Source organism: Aptenodytes forsteri, unplaced genomic scaffold, assembly GCF_000699145.1.
Source record: "Aptenodytes forsteri isolate BGI_AS27 unplaced genomic scaffold, ASM69914v1 Scaffold325, whole genome shotgun sequence".
NCBI classification, from domain to species: domain Eukaryota; kingdom Metazoa; phylum Chordata; class Aves; order Sphenisciformes; family Spheniscidae; genus Aptenodytes; species Aptenodytes forsteri.
The window spans coordinates 1,995,850-2,013,643 of NW_008795575.1; the positions used below are offsets into that span (position 1 = coordinate 1,995,850).

At 51.7% G+C, this 17,794-nt stretch overlaps 1 protein-coding gene across 1 annotated transcript in view; it reads right to left on the reverse strand.

The window, feature by feature from the left end:
• The window catches only part of ASTN2 (astrotactin 2), a 315,832-nt gene that overhangs the window by 262,835 nt on the left and 35,203 nt on the right, over positions 1-17,794 (reverse strand). The window contains exon 2 of the mRNA XM_009282254.1: positions 16,550-16,934. Within this exon, the coding sequence (XP_009280529.1) occupies positions 16,550-16,934 (385 nt within the window). The remainder of the gene's footprint in view (positions 1-16,549; positions 16,935-17,794) is intronic.

The window sequence follows — 17,794 nt, forward strand, 5'->3', positions numbered from 1 at the left end:
GGTGGTGCGGGCGTGGGGGGGGGGGGGAGGCGGGGGGGAAGGAAAAAAAAAGAAAGAAGAAAAAACCCTTGTCAACATGATCTCAGCAAGGGGAGTTCGACATGGCCAGCAAGGAGAAAACCCTCGCTGACAAATGAAAGATAGCTGGGCTTCAACCAAATGAGCATCAGGGGTCAAGGATGAAGGAAGGACCCTTCATGCACTGCCAACCGTGATAAAAAGGAGAGAGAAGAAACCAATGCACCATAACGTAATGAGGCATGGCACTCACCGAGGCTGCTGGGACCCTGTTGACTATGTCCATCACATCCATAAAAGAGACACAGTCCGCCACAAACTGCCACCTGGGCTTTGCCACCCAGGGATTTCCATAGTCAGCCACCCGAGCCTGGACAGCCAGGGGTAGGAACCCACCACCCGGACCGATGCCTCCATGGGCATCACACAACCGCACGGCAAACACAAGTTTGCACACACGCACCGCTGTGCCATGCACGCACCGCACGCGTGCTTGGCATTCCCATCTCCCACAGAGCTTTTAATAGTTCTGAAAAGGATGGGAACACACCCTACCACAGGGTAGTGCAAAGCTTCAAATACCCCAGCTCCGCCCTGCAGGACCCGCCTGGGCTGCACGTGCCAAACATGGGCTCAGCCGGAGGCTCCCGGTGCTGCCGCACTACCTGCACGCTGCTCTCCTCCCCAGCAGAATGCAGCCACGTCGCCAGCGCCTGGGCACCGGCTCCTCCCAACGACAGCCGAACACGACGCAGATTTAGAGGCGATAGGACCATCCTCTCCTTGAGCGAAGCTTGCCAAACCACCTTCTCTCCCATCCCTGGTTTCCAGGAGATAAATCCATCAGGGTTATTGAGCTCACATCTTCGTCACCACATTGAGAGTTTCTCCAGCCTGGCAGAGGTGGCGAGATCCACCCCGAGGTTTGGCACAACGCTATGATATCAGTCTCACCCCGTCCTATAGCGAGGGCCTTCAGCAGCGTAACAACCCCAGGAACAAGCTGAAGCAGAGGAAGCACGAGGCTCTCCAGCCTCCGCAAAATCAGCTTCCATCTCCGGCAGAGATTTAAGGACGCAGCTGAAGGTCACCGTACCTTTGTAAAGCACATTACATGTTCCCATCGTACACCTCCCTCCTGTCCACCCCCAGAAGCTATTTTGAAAGCGATTTGCTCTCCTTATGGCTCCCCTATTCGTTTGCACATCTCCCACAAAACAATTCATACCAATAGCCTTCCTTTCTTCCTTCCTTTTTGCTGGCACAAATTGCAGTGGGAAAATATGTTGTTTAGCTTTAAAATTACAACAAAAAAAAAAAAGTCATCAACTGAACAATATGAGTGATGTTTGGATAAAAATACATTGCAATGGAGATGGGAAGTGGCAGCACTCGTTTCAGTCCTCATGGGGCTCCCAGCACAGCCAGGAGGGCTGTACCTTTCCCAGACACACAGGCTGGGTTTGGGGGGGTTGTTTTGGGGAGATACTAAAACTAGTATCTCACCAGCATCAGTGACCAGGAGGGGTTCTCCAAAACACAGTCCCAGGCTCAGATCAACACAACCACCCACAACCCGTATTTGAGAGACGCGCTGGTTGCATGCCTCCACCTCCACTGGTTGCACTTGGATGGTGTCTCCACCATCCCAGGACGTTCCCAAGGGTCCAGCACAAGGAACAAGGAACTGCAAAACCCCTTTGACGATGCAACCTGTTTTCTGCCAGCAGAGGCTGGGAAGCCAGGATGGAGCCAGTGGCGATAGAAGTGCCCCACAGCCCTTGGAAACAAGCCCTCAACCTCACTGAGATATTTTAGGGTCTTCAGACATGGCCTTGGAGGACTCCAATGGAGCAGCTGTACCACAGGCAGGAGAACTGCCCTCAGCCTAAGCCAACGCTCCTGCAGTCCGCAGAGACCCTATATCCACCCAGTACCTGGCAGCCCCACTCAGTGCTGCACTGGACCCTGGCAGGGCAGGGGAAGGGCAGCAGCTTCTCCCCAAACCAGGCTGAACGCCTCTCGTGCTGCTGCCGAGCAGTTGGGAGAGCTGGGCAGCCCCACAGCTTGGTTTTTGCAGCGTATTAAAACAGAGCGGTGAGGCTGAAGGCCTGCAAAGGTGCCCGCTTCCCCGAGTCTCCCAGCCTTTGGTGTTCGGCTTAAAGTTTCGGTCCCTGGAGCCACAACCATCCCTGTCCTCCTCACACAACACCTGCACTCCTACAGCTGCAGGGAGAAGACTGGAAAGGCAACAGCAGCTTGTATTAGAGCCTCCCACACTAGATATTGAGTAAAACATTTTTTAAAAATGTAGGTTTTTAAGCATCTGATTTTCCCATCCCTCTCTCTGATTTCTGAGTGTCAGAGGGCAAGTTATTGATTCCTCAACATTACCAGTGGTTAAAATGCTCCCAGAGTTTTGGAGAGAGGAGTAACTCACAGAGCAGCTCAAGAGCTGCTCAGCGGATCATACCATGTCGCTGGAATCAAAGCGTTTGGCAAGAACACAAACTCAATCAAGGATTAAATTAAAAAGTTTGGGCACACTTAGAAGTCAAGGTTGGTGGGATTTTTACCTCCTGACCTGCGCGTGCATTCATGACGGCACCTGTGGCCACGTGTAGGACACGGCCCCCTCGTCTCAGACACTAGCTCTTCTCCGTGCCCATCTCCTGCTCTCTCACCAACTGCTTCCAGTATTTTTCAAATAATCCACTTTTTCTAGGCACAGGGCTCGAAAGGTCTAATGCATCATCACGTCCATAACGCACCATGTAAACATCAGGTACGTGTAACACAGTGTAATAACGTTATAATTGTTTCCTCCAAACCAAACCCCTGAGTTTCAGTAAGCACTTTTTGATGTTTCTGGATCAGTATTTTAGAAATTTCTATTCTACAAAGTATTTCAAGAGATCAACTTTCCAATTCTACTTGGGATGAGCATAAATTTCACAATATTGGAAGTCTTCCACATGGTGGAAACCCTGTTTTCTCAGCAGCTCTAAATAATGGGTGTTTGTTGCTTTTCAAAGCATGAAATAAGCAACGGTGTTTGTTCTGAAACTGGGATGTGGACTGATTTTCAACAGAGCTACCCTAAAGGTACTAAGCTCCAGAAAACAGAGAGCTTTACTAGCATAAAATTAGGTAATTACACTGACGCCTATGTGATGACAGTGGGAGAGACTGGTACAACAGCTTCACACATATTGGGAAGAAAACACATCTGGAGAGCAACATCCTGCCACAGAGCACGGTGGATACGGCAAAGACATGAGAGACACTGAGAACCTCAGCTCTCCAACTCTTTCTCCAGCCACCAGACACCCTCTACCACCTCTCGAGGAAGAGCCTCTGTCCCCACTGCTCCCCCTGCTCTCCATTAGTCCACGTACACATGCCCCGTGCAGGCACACCGTGTCCAAAAACACCAGGTCACTGCTGGCTGCCTTACACAACCAACTCAGGAGATAGATAGATAGATAGATAGATAGATAGATAGATAGATAGATAGATAGATAGATAGATAGATAGATAGATAGATAGATAGATAGATAGATAGATAGATAGATAGATAGATAGATAGATAGATAGATAGATAGATAGATAGATAGATAGATAGATAGATAGATAGATAGATAGATAGATAGATAGATAGATAGATAGATAGATAGATAGATAGATAGATAGATAGATAGATAGATAGATAGATAGATAGATAGATAGATAGATAGATAGATAGATAGATAGATATTAAAAAAAAAATCAAAACAAAGCACAAATAACCACACATACCCATACATCAGGGGACCAAGCACCTCCTGCAACGCATACATCTCCCAGCCATCCTTAGGTGAACCCATCAGGGGAAATGATATACGTGGCACCACGCGCTTTGCCGGAGCTGGCCCCCAGCCCAGCCTGCCAACACGGCGCGAGGGGGAATCAATCTCCCTCCGAGAAGCTCTTTTACACAGAGGGGTTTTCAGATGCAGCAGCAGAGGGATATGGGAACCTGGGAGCATTTTGAAAACAGGCTTGTACTCCATCTCAACTTCTTCCTTCTTTTCTCTCCCGACCCTTTTTGTTGAGTTTTAAAATAGAAATTGTATACATTTTTTTAACATAGGTATTAATACATTAATAGATTATTACATACATTAATAAATCTCTTGCTATAAAAATAGATTTTTATACGTAAAAGTCTGATTTTAATTGCAAATTGGAGGGGGAGGGTAGCATAAGAAGAGATAAAGTTTTATTCGAGATGTCTCTTTTGAAGGAAACTGAACAAATGTACTTTCCTCCTTCATATATTCATGAGATGACTGCTTCCCTACCCTGTTCTCCACCACCCTCAGCTCTGGGCTCAGAGCCAGCACGGTCCTTATCTGGTACAAGGCAGGAAAAAAACCACGCTGATAGGATCAGAACTTTTCAGTAGTTTAACAAATCTGAAAAAAAAAGTCTCCGTTGGTTTTTAATAAAGCTTGGGGCACATGATAGGGAAAGGGGGATGCCAGGAGAGGCTGGCGTGCAGCATGGGAGGGGGATGGAGACCTGCATTGGCTCAGGGTCCCGCAATGGGGACGGGGACCCCAGGGAGCACCAGGGCACCCCACAACCCCTCTGACCACGCACCCACTCTTTGCTTTTCCTCTTTATTGCAAAGCTTTGCCGTTCCCCACATCTACAGAGAGCAGGAGATAATATCTGCAGCTCCTGTCCTTGCTGCAGCTGGGTGAGCTGCTCCTCAAACCAGCAGGACCCAGGGGAATGCCCAGTCCGCTGGGAAGGGGCATCCGGAGCCCACGGCAGCACCCTCCCAGCACCGGCTGCCCTCACCCTTCTTCATCCTCTCTCCAGTCACGGCACTCGATCGCTTCCCAGCTAATTGCCTCCACTCATGTGTGCAAACTAACCATTTACTGGAAAATGCCACAGAATGTTAATTTCATTCGCAATTGGGTAATTGCAAAGCACTTCCATTTTTTTTATTATAGGAAATGAATAAGTATTGTATTAATAGCATCGTTTCCAACTCCGACCACAATCACGGCCCCATCGACGGAGGCTGCGAGTTATTCGTCACCTCGCACCTTCCCTGCCTTTCTACTGACCTCCTTTCCCTTCCCCCCGCCACGCTCCCGACTTCCCATGTTGGTAATTAAGATAATGCAATATAATTATAAACACAACATAAAAGATCAAACGCTTAAGAGCCACAGTCCAACAGTCCCCGCCTCTGCCTCGCACCTTTGCATCGCGAGCATCTTGCAAAAGCAGACCGGTCTCTGCGCTCCTTGGGCTGCTACCAGCTGGGTTCGATCTTCCCAGGAGCTGTTTCTGACTATGAAAACCTCAGTTCTTCTACAGGGCAAAGACTCTTCCAGCACACCCCTCCCCTGACACCTACAGGGCACTGCAGATTGGGGTTTTTCAGCCTGGAGAAGAGAAGGCTCTGGGGAGACCTTACTGCAACCTGTCAGTACTTAAAGGGGGCTTATAAGAAAGATGGAGACAGATGTTTTAGCAGGGCCTGTAGCGATAGGACAAGGGGGAATGGCTTTAAACTAAAAGAGGGCAGATTCAGACTAGATCTACGGAAGACATTTTTTACGCTGAGGGTGGTGAAGCACTGGCCCAGGTTGCCCAGAGAGGTGGTGGATGCCCCATCCCTGGAAACATTCCAGGTCAGGTTGGACGGGGCTCTGAGCAACCTGCTCTAGTTGAAGATGTCCCTGCCCACGGCAGGGGGGTTGGACTAGATGACCTTTAAAGGTCCCTTCCAACCCAAACTGTTCTATGATTTGTCCCTTTAGCCCATTTCTCCTTCTGCAAGGAAAAGCCTTTGGCCATGGGATGCTGCCCCATCTTCCCCTGCCCCAGCACCAAGAAGGTCCAGGCCACCGGAGACTCTGCTTCCCACCATCTCCACTCTAATAAAACCCTTAACTTACCTTTTTTTATGAGACACTGCAATTTTTTCGCTTATGCGGCAAGCAGAGAGGAGTGGGGAAGACGGGCAGACCCTCAGCAGCAGCTAATGCTCCTCAAGTTATAAAATAATTGAAAAGTTAAATAAGAACACTCTGGAGGAAGCTTCCCAACCTGGTGCTAATGGGCGCATGAAGCGTCCCGGGCTAATGTTGCACGGAGGAGAGACGTCAGCTCAAGAGCACAGTGCTGACCTCCAGCTTCCTCTCTCCACTGCACATCTCCTACAACTCCACGAATCCAGAGGAAAAACTGCCCCATGGAGCCAGCTGGGGCAGAGACCCACCGAGGGCAGGAGAAAGCCCCATCCCCACCTGGCCGAGGAACCGCCACTGGGGGATGAACCTAGAGGCAGCAGCACTTCGGCATCTGTAAAGTGAGTGTGAGCACGTCCCAGCACCCCTAGGGATGGGCACGGGCAGGGCAGGGCTCCGGGAACAGCAACGGCCAGCAAACGTGGGTGGGAAATGTGGCACAGTGGCCCTTCTCCAGTCTCAACCACCGGTCAAGTCCCTGCTCGGCAGCGCGGTGCAGAACGAATTTGTTAGTTGGAAATTAAATTTTCTTTGCCCGACAGGCAAGATGAAACCTTTTCACGGTACCAGCAACTCCGTGCCGTGTGCCAGAGAGAACAAGGGAGCAACGTCAACCCAGAGGAGAAGGGCAAACCACGAAAAACCCGTATTGCAATGGGGCCAAGGAGCTTCAACTGTGCACGCATGGCACGAACACCACCAAAAGGAGCCCCCCTGCAGTGGCAGGGACCAACTACCTCCCACACCAGGAAGCACACGGGTGCAGGCAGCAGGCAGGAAAGAAGGAGCTGAAAGCTGGTTTGTTGGCTCAGGAGAAGACCTGGAGCTGAGGGAACACCCGGAGAGCCCAGGCTATCAAAAGCAAACCACTTCCAAGCCACGCGGGCAAAGAAGTGAGGCCGAGCACAGCCAGACCCCGCAGAAGCCGGTGGGTGAGTCACAGCAAAGGCTGTAACTCAGCTGGGCCGTCAGAAAGGATTGATTTGAAGCACCTTGTTAATAAGTTTTCTCTCCCGCTGGTCCTTCAGGTAGGTCACTGCCTAATGATAAATGGGGCTGGAAGGTGCCTGCAGACCTAATATCAGTGCAGGTGCCCAGCCTCGATCCGTCTTCCTTAGGAGCCAGCTGACAAAACTAACTGTCTCGGTGCCGTAGCCAGGTAAAACATGACCGATAGGAAGAGGACATGCAAACAGAGCGAAGAGCTGGCACTGCAGCTGCCCTCCCTGCTCCCCTCCCCATAAAACCCATAAGCCTGGGACGGACCGATGGGGAGAACATCTCGCACACGCCAACCGATGGAGCCGCAATGCTGCTAAAAGCCAAGGTGAAGAAGCGCTGAGCATCATGGACTGAGACAAACCCATAGCTCTCATGCAGGTGACAGGATCTGGAGCAGCCTCAGCTCTGAGCCACGTATCCCAGGGCCTGCCTGAGTGCTCACTAGCATCTATGTATTTCCAGCAGAAATGGGGAACGTTGTGGGGTTGTTCTCCTTCATCCCAGACCCCATGCCCTCTTCTCCTGGTCAGCCTGACTTCAGAAACCAGTGGCAGGTTTTTGCTCCCTGCTGACACCATGGAAGGACGGCAGGGCTGAAGCTCTCCCAGGTCCTCTGGCATTGCACACAAGGTGGCTGCAAGATGCAGCCCAGCACAGAAACCCAGGAGAGGGGAGGACACTTGAGATACCCCAGGGTCTCCCAAGGGGAATAAAGAGTCACCATATTATTTTTTTTAGATTTTGCATCAGACCCCCCCCAAAAAACCAACAAAAAACTAACAATCATCTCAAAGCTAATCCTGGTCAACAACTGGCCTACAACACAGCTACGCCTTAAATAATGTAGTGCTTTATCAAACATTCGTAGTGATGCACAAAGTGATGAACGCGTGCCTGGCATTTATATAAATATAGTTCCTGATGGCTTGTTTTCCTTGGACAGCCAAAACTTCACAACTTATCTTCTGTGAGCTTGTGATTTCACCTGGATGAAAAGCACTTTGGACACCTGGGGAATCAGGGCTACTGCACACAAAACTGCCACGACATCTCCACCAGGCATCAGCAGCCCCAACAAAAACCACGTTAAAAGAGCTGCTGCTGACTTGAGGAGCCACAAGTCACCCAGCTGTGGCTGGGAGAGGGAATGACCAAGGGTATTTCTTCTCACATGGGATGTTGTGCAGCGTCGGGGCAAGACCAGCTCAAGCCTTGCAAAGCAGCGATAAACCAGCGGGACTTCACAAAACTGGCATCCCTTTGGGATGCTCAGCAAAATGCTGGCATACTAAAAGACCTCTTTTCTCTTCCATTTGCTATGGTACCATCACAAGCCGCTTTTTCCATCTGCTTCTTCCCTCCATCTCATGAAATTAGTGAGTGGGGATATAGCAAAGGCAAAGGGCAGGGAGGAAAACAAGAAAACCACATCAGGAAATCCAACCTACCGGTCTTTTCTCAACAGTGGGCCAGGAAGAGCCCCGACCAGCCTGAGAGATGTTTAAGCCTTAATTAGTCCTTAAGCACATGCCAGCACAGCACCTCCCTCGGCCAGGGGGATGCAGGACCAGAGGAGGCCACCAGCCCCCGGGAGCTTCCCCATCCCTTTTGACCTGCTGCTGGAGGCAGGAGGCATGTTGGACGTGGGTCTCGTTGGGGAGACCTCCCAGGCATGCTCCCGTGCATCCATGGTGCTGCCTTAGGCCACTTTCTTGGGAGGCGTAAGGGACGGGGAGCATGTCCCGCAGGACCACCAGGCCAAAAGACCATCGTTCCCTCCCACCATGTTGATGGGGACAACCCAAATTTGGGATGGAGGCAGCCAGTTCAGCGTGATTGAAACAAACCTAAAACTCCAGCCTGGCAGCTCTGTGTTCAGAACTCGAAAGGCAATTAAGATATTAATTATGACTGTGTTTATCTCTCTGGAAAGCAAAGCTTCTCCCTGGCAGGTATGGACATTTTCAAATCAATATTGAAGCCAGAGCTGGCATCACTATAAAACTGAAGGACCCAATGGCGTAACCATTGTAACCTCTGCAACTGGGGCCCCTATTCTCTTCATTAATGCACTCAAAGCAGTTGGAATTAAGCATGTTGGATGTAACGATATGTTTAACTTCTCTAATAACTAGAGACACTAGCTAAGCACATATTTAAATGTATTCCCGAAATGGTACCCGATTCCTACCCTGTTGGGCCTCATTTTTTCTTATTTCTTTAAAGCTGAAATTTGCAGCTGGGTTTTTCAGCCAGGAATAGTGGACTGCAAAAAAAAAAACACTTTCCATGGGCAGGCTACGTGAATATACATTTTCAAAGGTCTCTGTAAATTACGTAAGGAGTTGGCAGGGATTAGAGCTGGGAAAAGCTGATCACGTACAAAGAGGGTCATGATCCCATCAGGTCACTGGAAGGAAGACGGGGCCCCAAGACATATCAGATGCCGGCCTGAGGTACTGTCCCATTTTAGCTTCCAGCCCCAGCAAACATTAAGCCATCGTTTTATTAAAGGCTCAGAAAGCCTCTGGTTAATGCTTGGATTCAGGATGGCACTGCATCTGCCTGCCCGAGCAAACGGCAGCTGCAGACAGCAGCTCCCAGCCCCAGCAGGGCGGCGTGGGCACCGGGGACGGCACAGCCCGGCACGGCAGGGATCTCCCTGCTGGCAGCCAGCCATCAGCCCGGCTAGGTGCAGATGTCCCCTCAAGGATGCTGGGCTGTCAGCTCGGGGATGGCAACACCAGGACGGTCATCTCGCTCCCGTTGCCCATGGGCTCTCCCTTCTCCATCACAGAGGAGAACACCATCACCCTGCCCGTTACGAGGGCATCGCCTCTGACTCACACCCTGTCTTGAAATCTCACCTCTGCTCACTGCAGACCTCATATATTTGTAAGGAATAGCATCCCTAGGGCACAGCTTAACTACCTGCCCTCCTCTTCCACATCTCAGCCCCCAAAATGTCCCTTTCCCCAGCCCCGACACCACGACCTCGGGCCAGAGCGCTGACTTACCTCTCCCCTAGAGGAGTCTTCACTGGGAGGTGAAGGTGATGACCGAGATGCAGCCACCAGAACAGCTGCTCCATCGTTGGTGGGTGGCATAGGAAGCTCCCTCTCCTCATCACCAGGACCCTTTCCCTGCCTGTCTTTTGGTGTTATCTCAAACCTAAGCCATCCGTCTCCCCAGCCAAAAACCCTTCTCCCGCAGTTCTCCCACACTGCGTCACCCAGAGGAGTTTGGCTGGGAGGCTGCTGGGACCACAACCCCTTACATTAGCAGTTTAACGTTTCCTTGTGCTGCCCTGTCTGCTGTCCGGCTTGGCTCCCCTCTCCAACCCACGGATGATGACTGGACCATTAAGTGACATGACCAGGGTTACCAAAGCAGCTGATGGCAGAGTGGAGCTGGATCTACCATCTCCAGGTTCACTCTAGGTGCCAGACCATCTTTCAGGCATGCTCAAAAGCCTCTCGCTATCATTACAGAGAAAAGCATCCATGGATTAAGTAAGAGAAACTTCAGAGGTTTACCTAAGTTAACACAGCAGGTGAGAAGAAAGTCCAGGAGATATGAATTCAAGATGATTGCACAACCACACCTTTGATATGCCTACGGTATTAATCATCAGTACCATCGGTAATAAAGTCCTGTCTCCTGTCTAGACTTGAAGGTCATACCCAGACTGCAGAGTCCGTGAAGCCAGCACAAAGGCCTGCTTGAAAAGTTCTTTTTTTGAACATGAAAGAAACTGAGAAAAATAAAGATGGGTCCTTTGTTGCAGGACTGGAATAGCAGATACTCGATTTTCAAGTCTGACATCTATTTTCTCCTCAGTTTTCACCAGGCAGAAGTTCTGCTTCTCACTGATCCTTAGGAGATTTGGTTTGGCAAAATCTTCTCGTTGGAGAACTTGTAGGTAACCCTGTATTCAGGCTTGCTGGACTTTTATCTGCCTTAATTTACTAATTCCACCTCTGTGCATCCAACGTGTCCCATCTGGGGATGTTGTGGTGCTGCCTGCGATGGACTGGGGGCCAAACCCCCTCAAACAGCACTTGATGTACAGAAGCAAAGGGCTCCTGCTGCTGTAGGATGAAACCATGTCGGCAAAGATGAGAGCCAGGTATATTAAAAGATAAAAGCAAGTTAGGAATTCCCAAAGGGCTGGAGCTTGAGGCCACCTGCTCGGGAAAAGTAGGAGAGCAGAAATCATCAGGAGCATGGACTGGAAACTACCCAGAGAAGCGAGGACAGAGGCAGTGAGGACAGTGACATCACCTGCACAAATTTACCCAAATCCCCTTAATCGCAGAACGCTGTGTACACACGGGGACTGGGTTTGGACACAGGGGCCTCCCCAGCAAAGACCAAGACCCCAGAAACCGCACCCCACACTTGGCATCACGCACACCTACGGGGCACGAAACCCCGGAGACCTTCTAATTGCTAGAGAGAACCCAAAACCGCGAGGAGACGGCACAGCCCCCTTTCCACACCAGCACAAAGGGATCCTTTTGGCTAATTAGGACTGCCTGGCTATTGCCTCCTTCCTCGCCCCATTTCATTTTATTATATTAATAAAAAAAAAAAAGACTACTTTTCTTCTTAAATTGCCTCGGATTTTTCTTCTGTCTAAATTCATCTGGGCTCTGTACAATGTCACCAGGTCAGTTTGTGCTCCTGCTGCAATTCTAATTTTGTCAGCTTTCCATTTTCTAGGGAGTTGGGGGATTTTTCTTTCTTTTTTTTTTCCCCCAAGTCAAAAATGATTTTGCATAACAGTAATAATGTTAATGGCCCTGCACAGCACATCCAGATTACAACTGCAGCTAGGGAGAAATAAACATCTCATCTTTGCCCTGCTGTTTATCTACCCACAGCAGAGCCTGGTATCAGGTCAGAACCTGTAATTTCATTAACTTTATCACTCAGACGCGCTTGTTGCTAGATGTCATTATTCAGCACACTGCTCCCGTGTTTTGTTTGTGCTGGGCTTCACGTCAGATGCTCTGGCACCATGCAGGAGCAGCCCTCCCATCCGCATCCCTGTGGAGCGCTGCCTGAGACTTGGGAGGAAAGTTTGGCTCGCTGATCCACGCTCTGCTTGCCCGTGATTTGCAAAACATTTGTGCTGCTCAACCTCCCGGGCTAGGACTTCTCTCCCATTTTCTAGGGCTGTACACAGCAGAGTGGTCCAGTGCAATTCCCTGCCTGACCCGATACATCCAGCAGCTCCACGTGGGGAATAAAAAAAAACCCCACACTCTTCCTCGTGGAAAGGGCGAGGAAGCCCAACAGCCGCACAGCGCAGGGTGCACGAATCCCAAATGATGGAAAGCACCCGCCACCGGCGTGACCTGGCACCTGCAAATCAATCACTGCCCAGCATGTGGGGGGAAAGCAAGCAGCACAGGCAGGTGGAGGGCGAGCTGAAATGCTCCATCTTCATCGGATTTGCCATCTCTGGTAATTAATGCTGGGAAGTGACACTTGAAAGAGCCTCTAGTGACAGCCCCAGAGATGATACCGTTTGGAACCTGCTGACAAGTCCCAGCTGATGTCTTATCACAACGCTACACTGCAAGAGCAGCAAAGAGCTTTTCCCTTGGGCGCTGATGGACTCCCCGGGATGCCGGCACAGCTCCTCGCCTGGCCCCGGTGATCGCACTGAAACCTGGCAGCTCCAGCCAGGCAGCCGGGCACCGGGGGGGAAGGCTGACCCTATCCTCGAGCTAGGGCCATGCTCCAGCTGGGTTTTCCCTTGATGCATCCGTCTTCAATCCACCTATAAAACCGTGCCCAAGCAGAACTGATTTCCAGTCCCTGGGGATCTCCAGGTACGTGGTGTCTGCTCACACCAACTGCAGAGCTTCTCCACCCCACCTGCCGCATCCCCGTGGGAACCCCGGCTGCATCTGCTGCTCGCAGGCAGGTCGAAGCGCCTGTGTGTGCAGCACGTCCAACGCCTCCCAAATCACCGCGTTTCCCAATGCGTGCGCAAACCAGGTCGGAGTGCAAAGCCCACAGCACATATATTTATATTTCTGGTGTAAAAACCCTAGATCTGAACTACAGCCACCTTGTCCTCGGCAATCCAGGCTCTGGCCAGCTTCAGCAGAGAGGAGCAACTAGCACATACCGTAGCTTGACTCCTTGAGCAAAGCCTCATCCAAGAGTGTCCGTCTGGGAGGAAACACAACGGTGAACCGGCACGGTTTGGAAGGATGAGACCAGGCAAGACACGAACCTGCCTCGATCCAAGGTGCAAAGCCCGACGGCATCACGAGCTGAACTGGTGGGAGCATTTGTGAACATATCTCACAGCCTGGGGTAGCCCTGGCCCTGCAGGCAGCTTGCAGCCCCAGCTTGAGGGGATTTTTCAGTCAGTGTAAGAAGTTCTTTATTGCCAATTCCTGAAGCCCTCAGATAGTTTAATATTCTGCCCTAGATCTTGTTTACTATTATGTTTTGAAGAGGACTGAAATGCAGTTACTGCTGTCTTCCCCACTCACACAACTCTAAATAATTTATAGAAAAGCAAAACAAAGAAGAGAATATGAAAGAATAAAAAAGGCAGCTCAGTTACGATATACGAAGGCTTTCATTTGTTCATTATCACTGAGCAGAGGGTTGGGGAAACATCTCTTAACACCGTGGGCTGGTAACAGTCAGCCGTACACAAAGGGGGATGCCAACAGGGATGCTCAGATCAGCACTCGAGGATGGCAGATGGACACCCGGGCACCTCCATGTTCATTTGAGCAACAATAACCATCACCGTCATAATAACCTTGCTTAAAAAGAGCAAAGAGTAAAAAGCACTTTAAGGGTAGAAGAAACACAACCTCAGCCACCACTTACGACCATCGCAGGTGCAGGGACCTGCTTTCCAGACACGATGCATCATCTGGGCTCTCCCCGTCTCCGATGCTCAGAGCTGCACTGCCTCTTCCACAGAGCCGAGAAGAGTCCCTGTCCCCCAGCACTGCCACCACGGGTGCTCCAACAGGGACCACCCAGTCTTTATGGGAATCCCACATGCTCACGAGAAGAAGGGAAAGACAGTCCAGCATCACCCCAAGAGCCCCTTCCCCACACATAGGGAGCTGGTGCATCCCTTCCTTGCTCCTGCTGGATTCACTCAGCAATTAGCACTACTGTTACTTTGCTTTTGTTTATTCAAATGCATTTTACTGTGCATTGCAGGTGAACGATGTTAAATGGCTTCTAATGACATTTCAATAAGCAGAGGTGGGTGTTGCAGCTTCTGAAAGACAGACTTTAAAAACGCAGGCAATCAAGTGTGCATTAGCCGAAACACTCCGGGGAAAGCACCGTTCTTCTCCGCGCAGGAGAAACATCCCCCCCGAGTCACGCAGTTGTACCTGTGCGGACTGCGGTCTCTCCGTCCCCACACACAGGCAGGGGGGCAGCACCCAGGCCCTGCCTGGCCCTCTCGGCGATGGTTCTCCAAGTGCAGAGAGCAGAGCCACATGGTTTGGAAGCACGAGTTTTAATTTTTAGTTAAGAGAACAACTAAATAAAGAGCAGCCAGTCTAGACTGCCTTATATAGGCTCTCGCGCTGGCCTCCTCCTAGAGCTCGAGTGCCTTCCAGCAGTGCGTTAACAGATACCACCAGCATCTGTCACCCATGGTTTGGTCTCTCCTCCTCTCCCAGGAGAAGCCGTACAGGCTGATAGCCGGTAACACGCCTCCCCAGCTGCTCAGCCTGCAGGAGCGCTACCAAGCCCTGTCCATATGGGTTCCCCTCTGCTCCCGCATACCTTGTACAGCCAGCAACAGATGCCATCACGTACACTGTGACGGCAGAGGACCCTGTCTGTCTGTCCTATTGTATCCAACCTTCGGTTATTTGCTGTGCTGATGTTGAACTGCTTTACCCAGAGGGACGCCACCACTATTTTCTTTCTGAGCTGGGCAGAGCTTCGGGGAGGGGGAACCCCAAGGGGACCAGAGCTCCTCCAAATCCCAGCCTAGCACCTTCAGGGAGGGGAAACCCCAAAGGGACCAGAGCTCCTCCAAGTCCCAGCCCAGCACCTTCAGGGGTGGCACAAAGCATCCGCAGCACCTCGCCTACTCAGAAACGGGCACCCCAGCCCAGCTCTCACCGCCCAGCTCCCCGCAGCTACTACCAGGGGATTTATACCTTACAACAGCAGCATTATCCACTGTCATACCTTACAAGCAGCCAGCACCACAGGGACAGGCAGCAGCCAGAACCCACGCTTACGGAATTGTATAGGCTTCTTTCTGATCTGACCTACAGATGCTATATAACGCTCTACCTGCCATGCCAAACACCACGAGTAGGAAACAGTTCACATTTGAGGTCTGTGCCTGTCCATCAGATCCACACAGATTCAGCTCTACACTTCTTCTCACAATGAGAATTTTCTGATCTGCTGTTTCCAGCTCCACACAGTGCTCCTACGTGCTTGCCTTAAATCTACAGCCCTGATGACTTTGTTTGCAGGTGACTACAGGATCATTTGTCTGATTGCCCAGAGAATAAAGCACAGGGGATGTTTTGCCGCTAGTGGAAAATACAGCTTTATGGAGCAGCTCTCAGAGGAGCATCAAGGCTCAGCAGGCTGGCGAGCCCCAGCACACCGACACGTTCGCTCACTAGAACTGATGCCCTACTCAACAGCAAGGCAATGAACATTTCTGCCACCTAGAGAGTGAAGACCGACCTGATTGATGCCCATGTGCTAGCACTCACCCACAGCAAGAAGTTGATATGAATCCCAGCATTTCCATCCTGTTGAGGAGACAGGAGTTCCAGCGCTGCTGGAACAGTAGGAATGACTCCTCCGTGCTGCCCTGTGCACGGTGCTGCACAAGCCCACAGCAAAACAGCAACTCCCCTCCCTGGGGAAATGCCAGCTCTGCTCCCCCAGCCAGGCATCCCCTAACCTGCTGGGGGTTTCACAGAGGTCTCTGTCATTGCTAGGACCAGATACACCACCAAGCCTGAAAGTAGAGTCATCAGCTTCCCATCTCGCCAGGCAGGCTCGCACTAGAAATGGGAGACTGGTTTTGGAAGAGGACGTGACGAAGGGGACGGGTCAAATCCTATGAATCCACATCTCCGTTGATCTCCCAAGCACACAGCTCACATGCTCCTGTGCCACCTAAACCAACAGCAAAGCACAGTTAGGGAGTGCTGTGAGACCAGGGGACCTGATCCTTGGGGCTGGACATAACAGCTGAGGGCTCACAGCTACTGTGCCTCAGTTTCCCCAGCACCATCCAAAGGCGATTGCCCTCTCAGGAAGGGCAGCTTCAGGACAAGGTCTGCAAACCACCTTGTAGATGACAGCTGAGGACCAAAGCCTAGAGAGCCAAGCACCAGCCACAGGGGCTATATACATGGATGAGCCATCCTCTCTAGGTGACACCGCATAGGACAGACACCCTGGCAGGGGATGGGGAGAGGGAAAGAGGAGAGAGAAAAGCCACAAACCTTTCTTCTCGTAGTCGGGCTTCTCCTCCCCGCCCCGGCCCAGGCTCTCCAGCGTCCGTGTCACCTGGCTGCCAAATTCATCCTCCCTGGTACTGGGCTCTGCCCGCCGCGGCGTCTCTTCCTCCTCCTCATCCTCATAGTCATCCAGGATGGGGGTCTCGCGGATGGGCACCCCGATGACTGAGTTGTGGGCCTGGAGGCGCGAGTTGCGGAAGCTCTCGCGGGCCTGGGGGCCCAGCAGCACCGAGGGGATGTAGTGGATCTCGTGGGTGGCCTCCGTGCTGGCGCTCTTCTGTGGGATGCGGCGGCGCTTGTGCCAGCGCCGCTGGGCGTACAGAGCCACCGTGAAGACCAAGAGGAGCAGGAGCAGTGCAATCAGCCCACCCTGCAGAGGAGAGCAAAGGGCACGGGTCAGGAGATGCACGGGGCACAGGGACGGGTCAGGAGATGCTGCAGCCAACATCCATGGACCCTCTCCTCTTCCACCCCCAGAGCACCCTTTCATCAATGCTCCATGAACCGCACACGGGTGGGTTCATGGAGCAGCCACCTCTGGGGCGGGATGTCACAGGCAGGAGCAGCAGGGCGCCAGTGGTGGCCTTTGGCCAGGGACAGCACAGTGACACCCCCAGCTCAGCTCTGCCCAAGTTATTTTGGCCGCTCTCCCAAGGACTTTGTTCTTACCACGCACCCCTTGGGTCCCCCCAGCCCTAAGCCCACCCACGGTGCACAGGGGCTGAGGTGGGCAAGCTCCCCCTCCCGCCCTGCACGGGGAGATGGGAAAGGAGGCAATCGCATCCCACCACTTAAGAGAAAAAAAACCTCGTTAAAACCACCCAGCCACCGACACGGGAGCAGTAAAGCCTCAGCAGAGGCACACAACATTTCACACAAACAATGGTGCAACAAACTGGCACCACACAACCGCCGCTCCCCAGGACACGGTTACCCCAGCTCCATCATTTCTGGTTGTGATTTGCCTATGATTTCAATGAGACTTCAGCTGCAGACCTGGGGGCACAGCACAACAAGACCAAGACCTTCTCTGCAAAGCTCTCCCCTTCCCCCATGTCCAAATTTTATTTATTCAGTCTCCCAACTACATTACTATGGGGGGGAGGAGGGGAATCTTTACCAAAAAAAAAACTTCCTAAATATCTTCATGTCCATGGAAGTGGCCTCTCCTCCCAAGGGAGCCAGGCTAGGAAGCGCGGAAGGGAGCCAGCCCTGCCTCTGGCTGCTCTC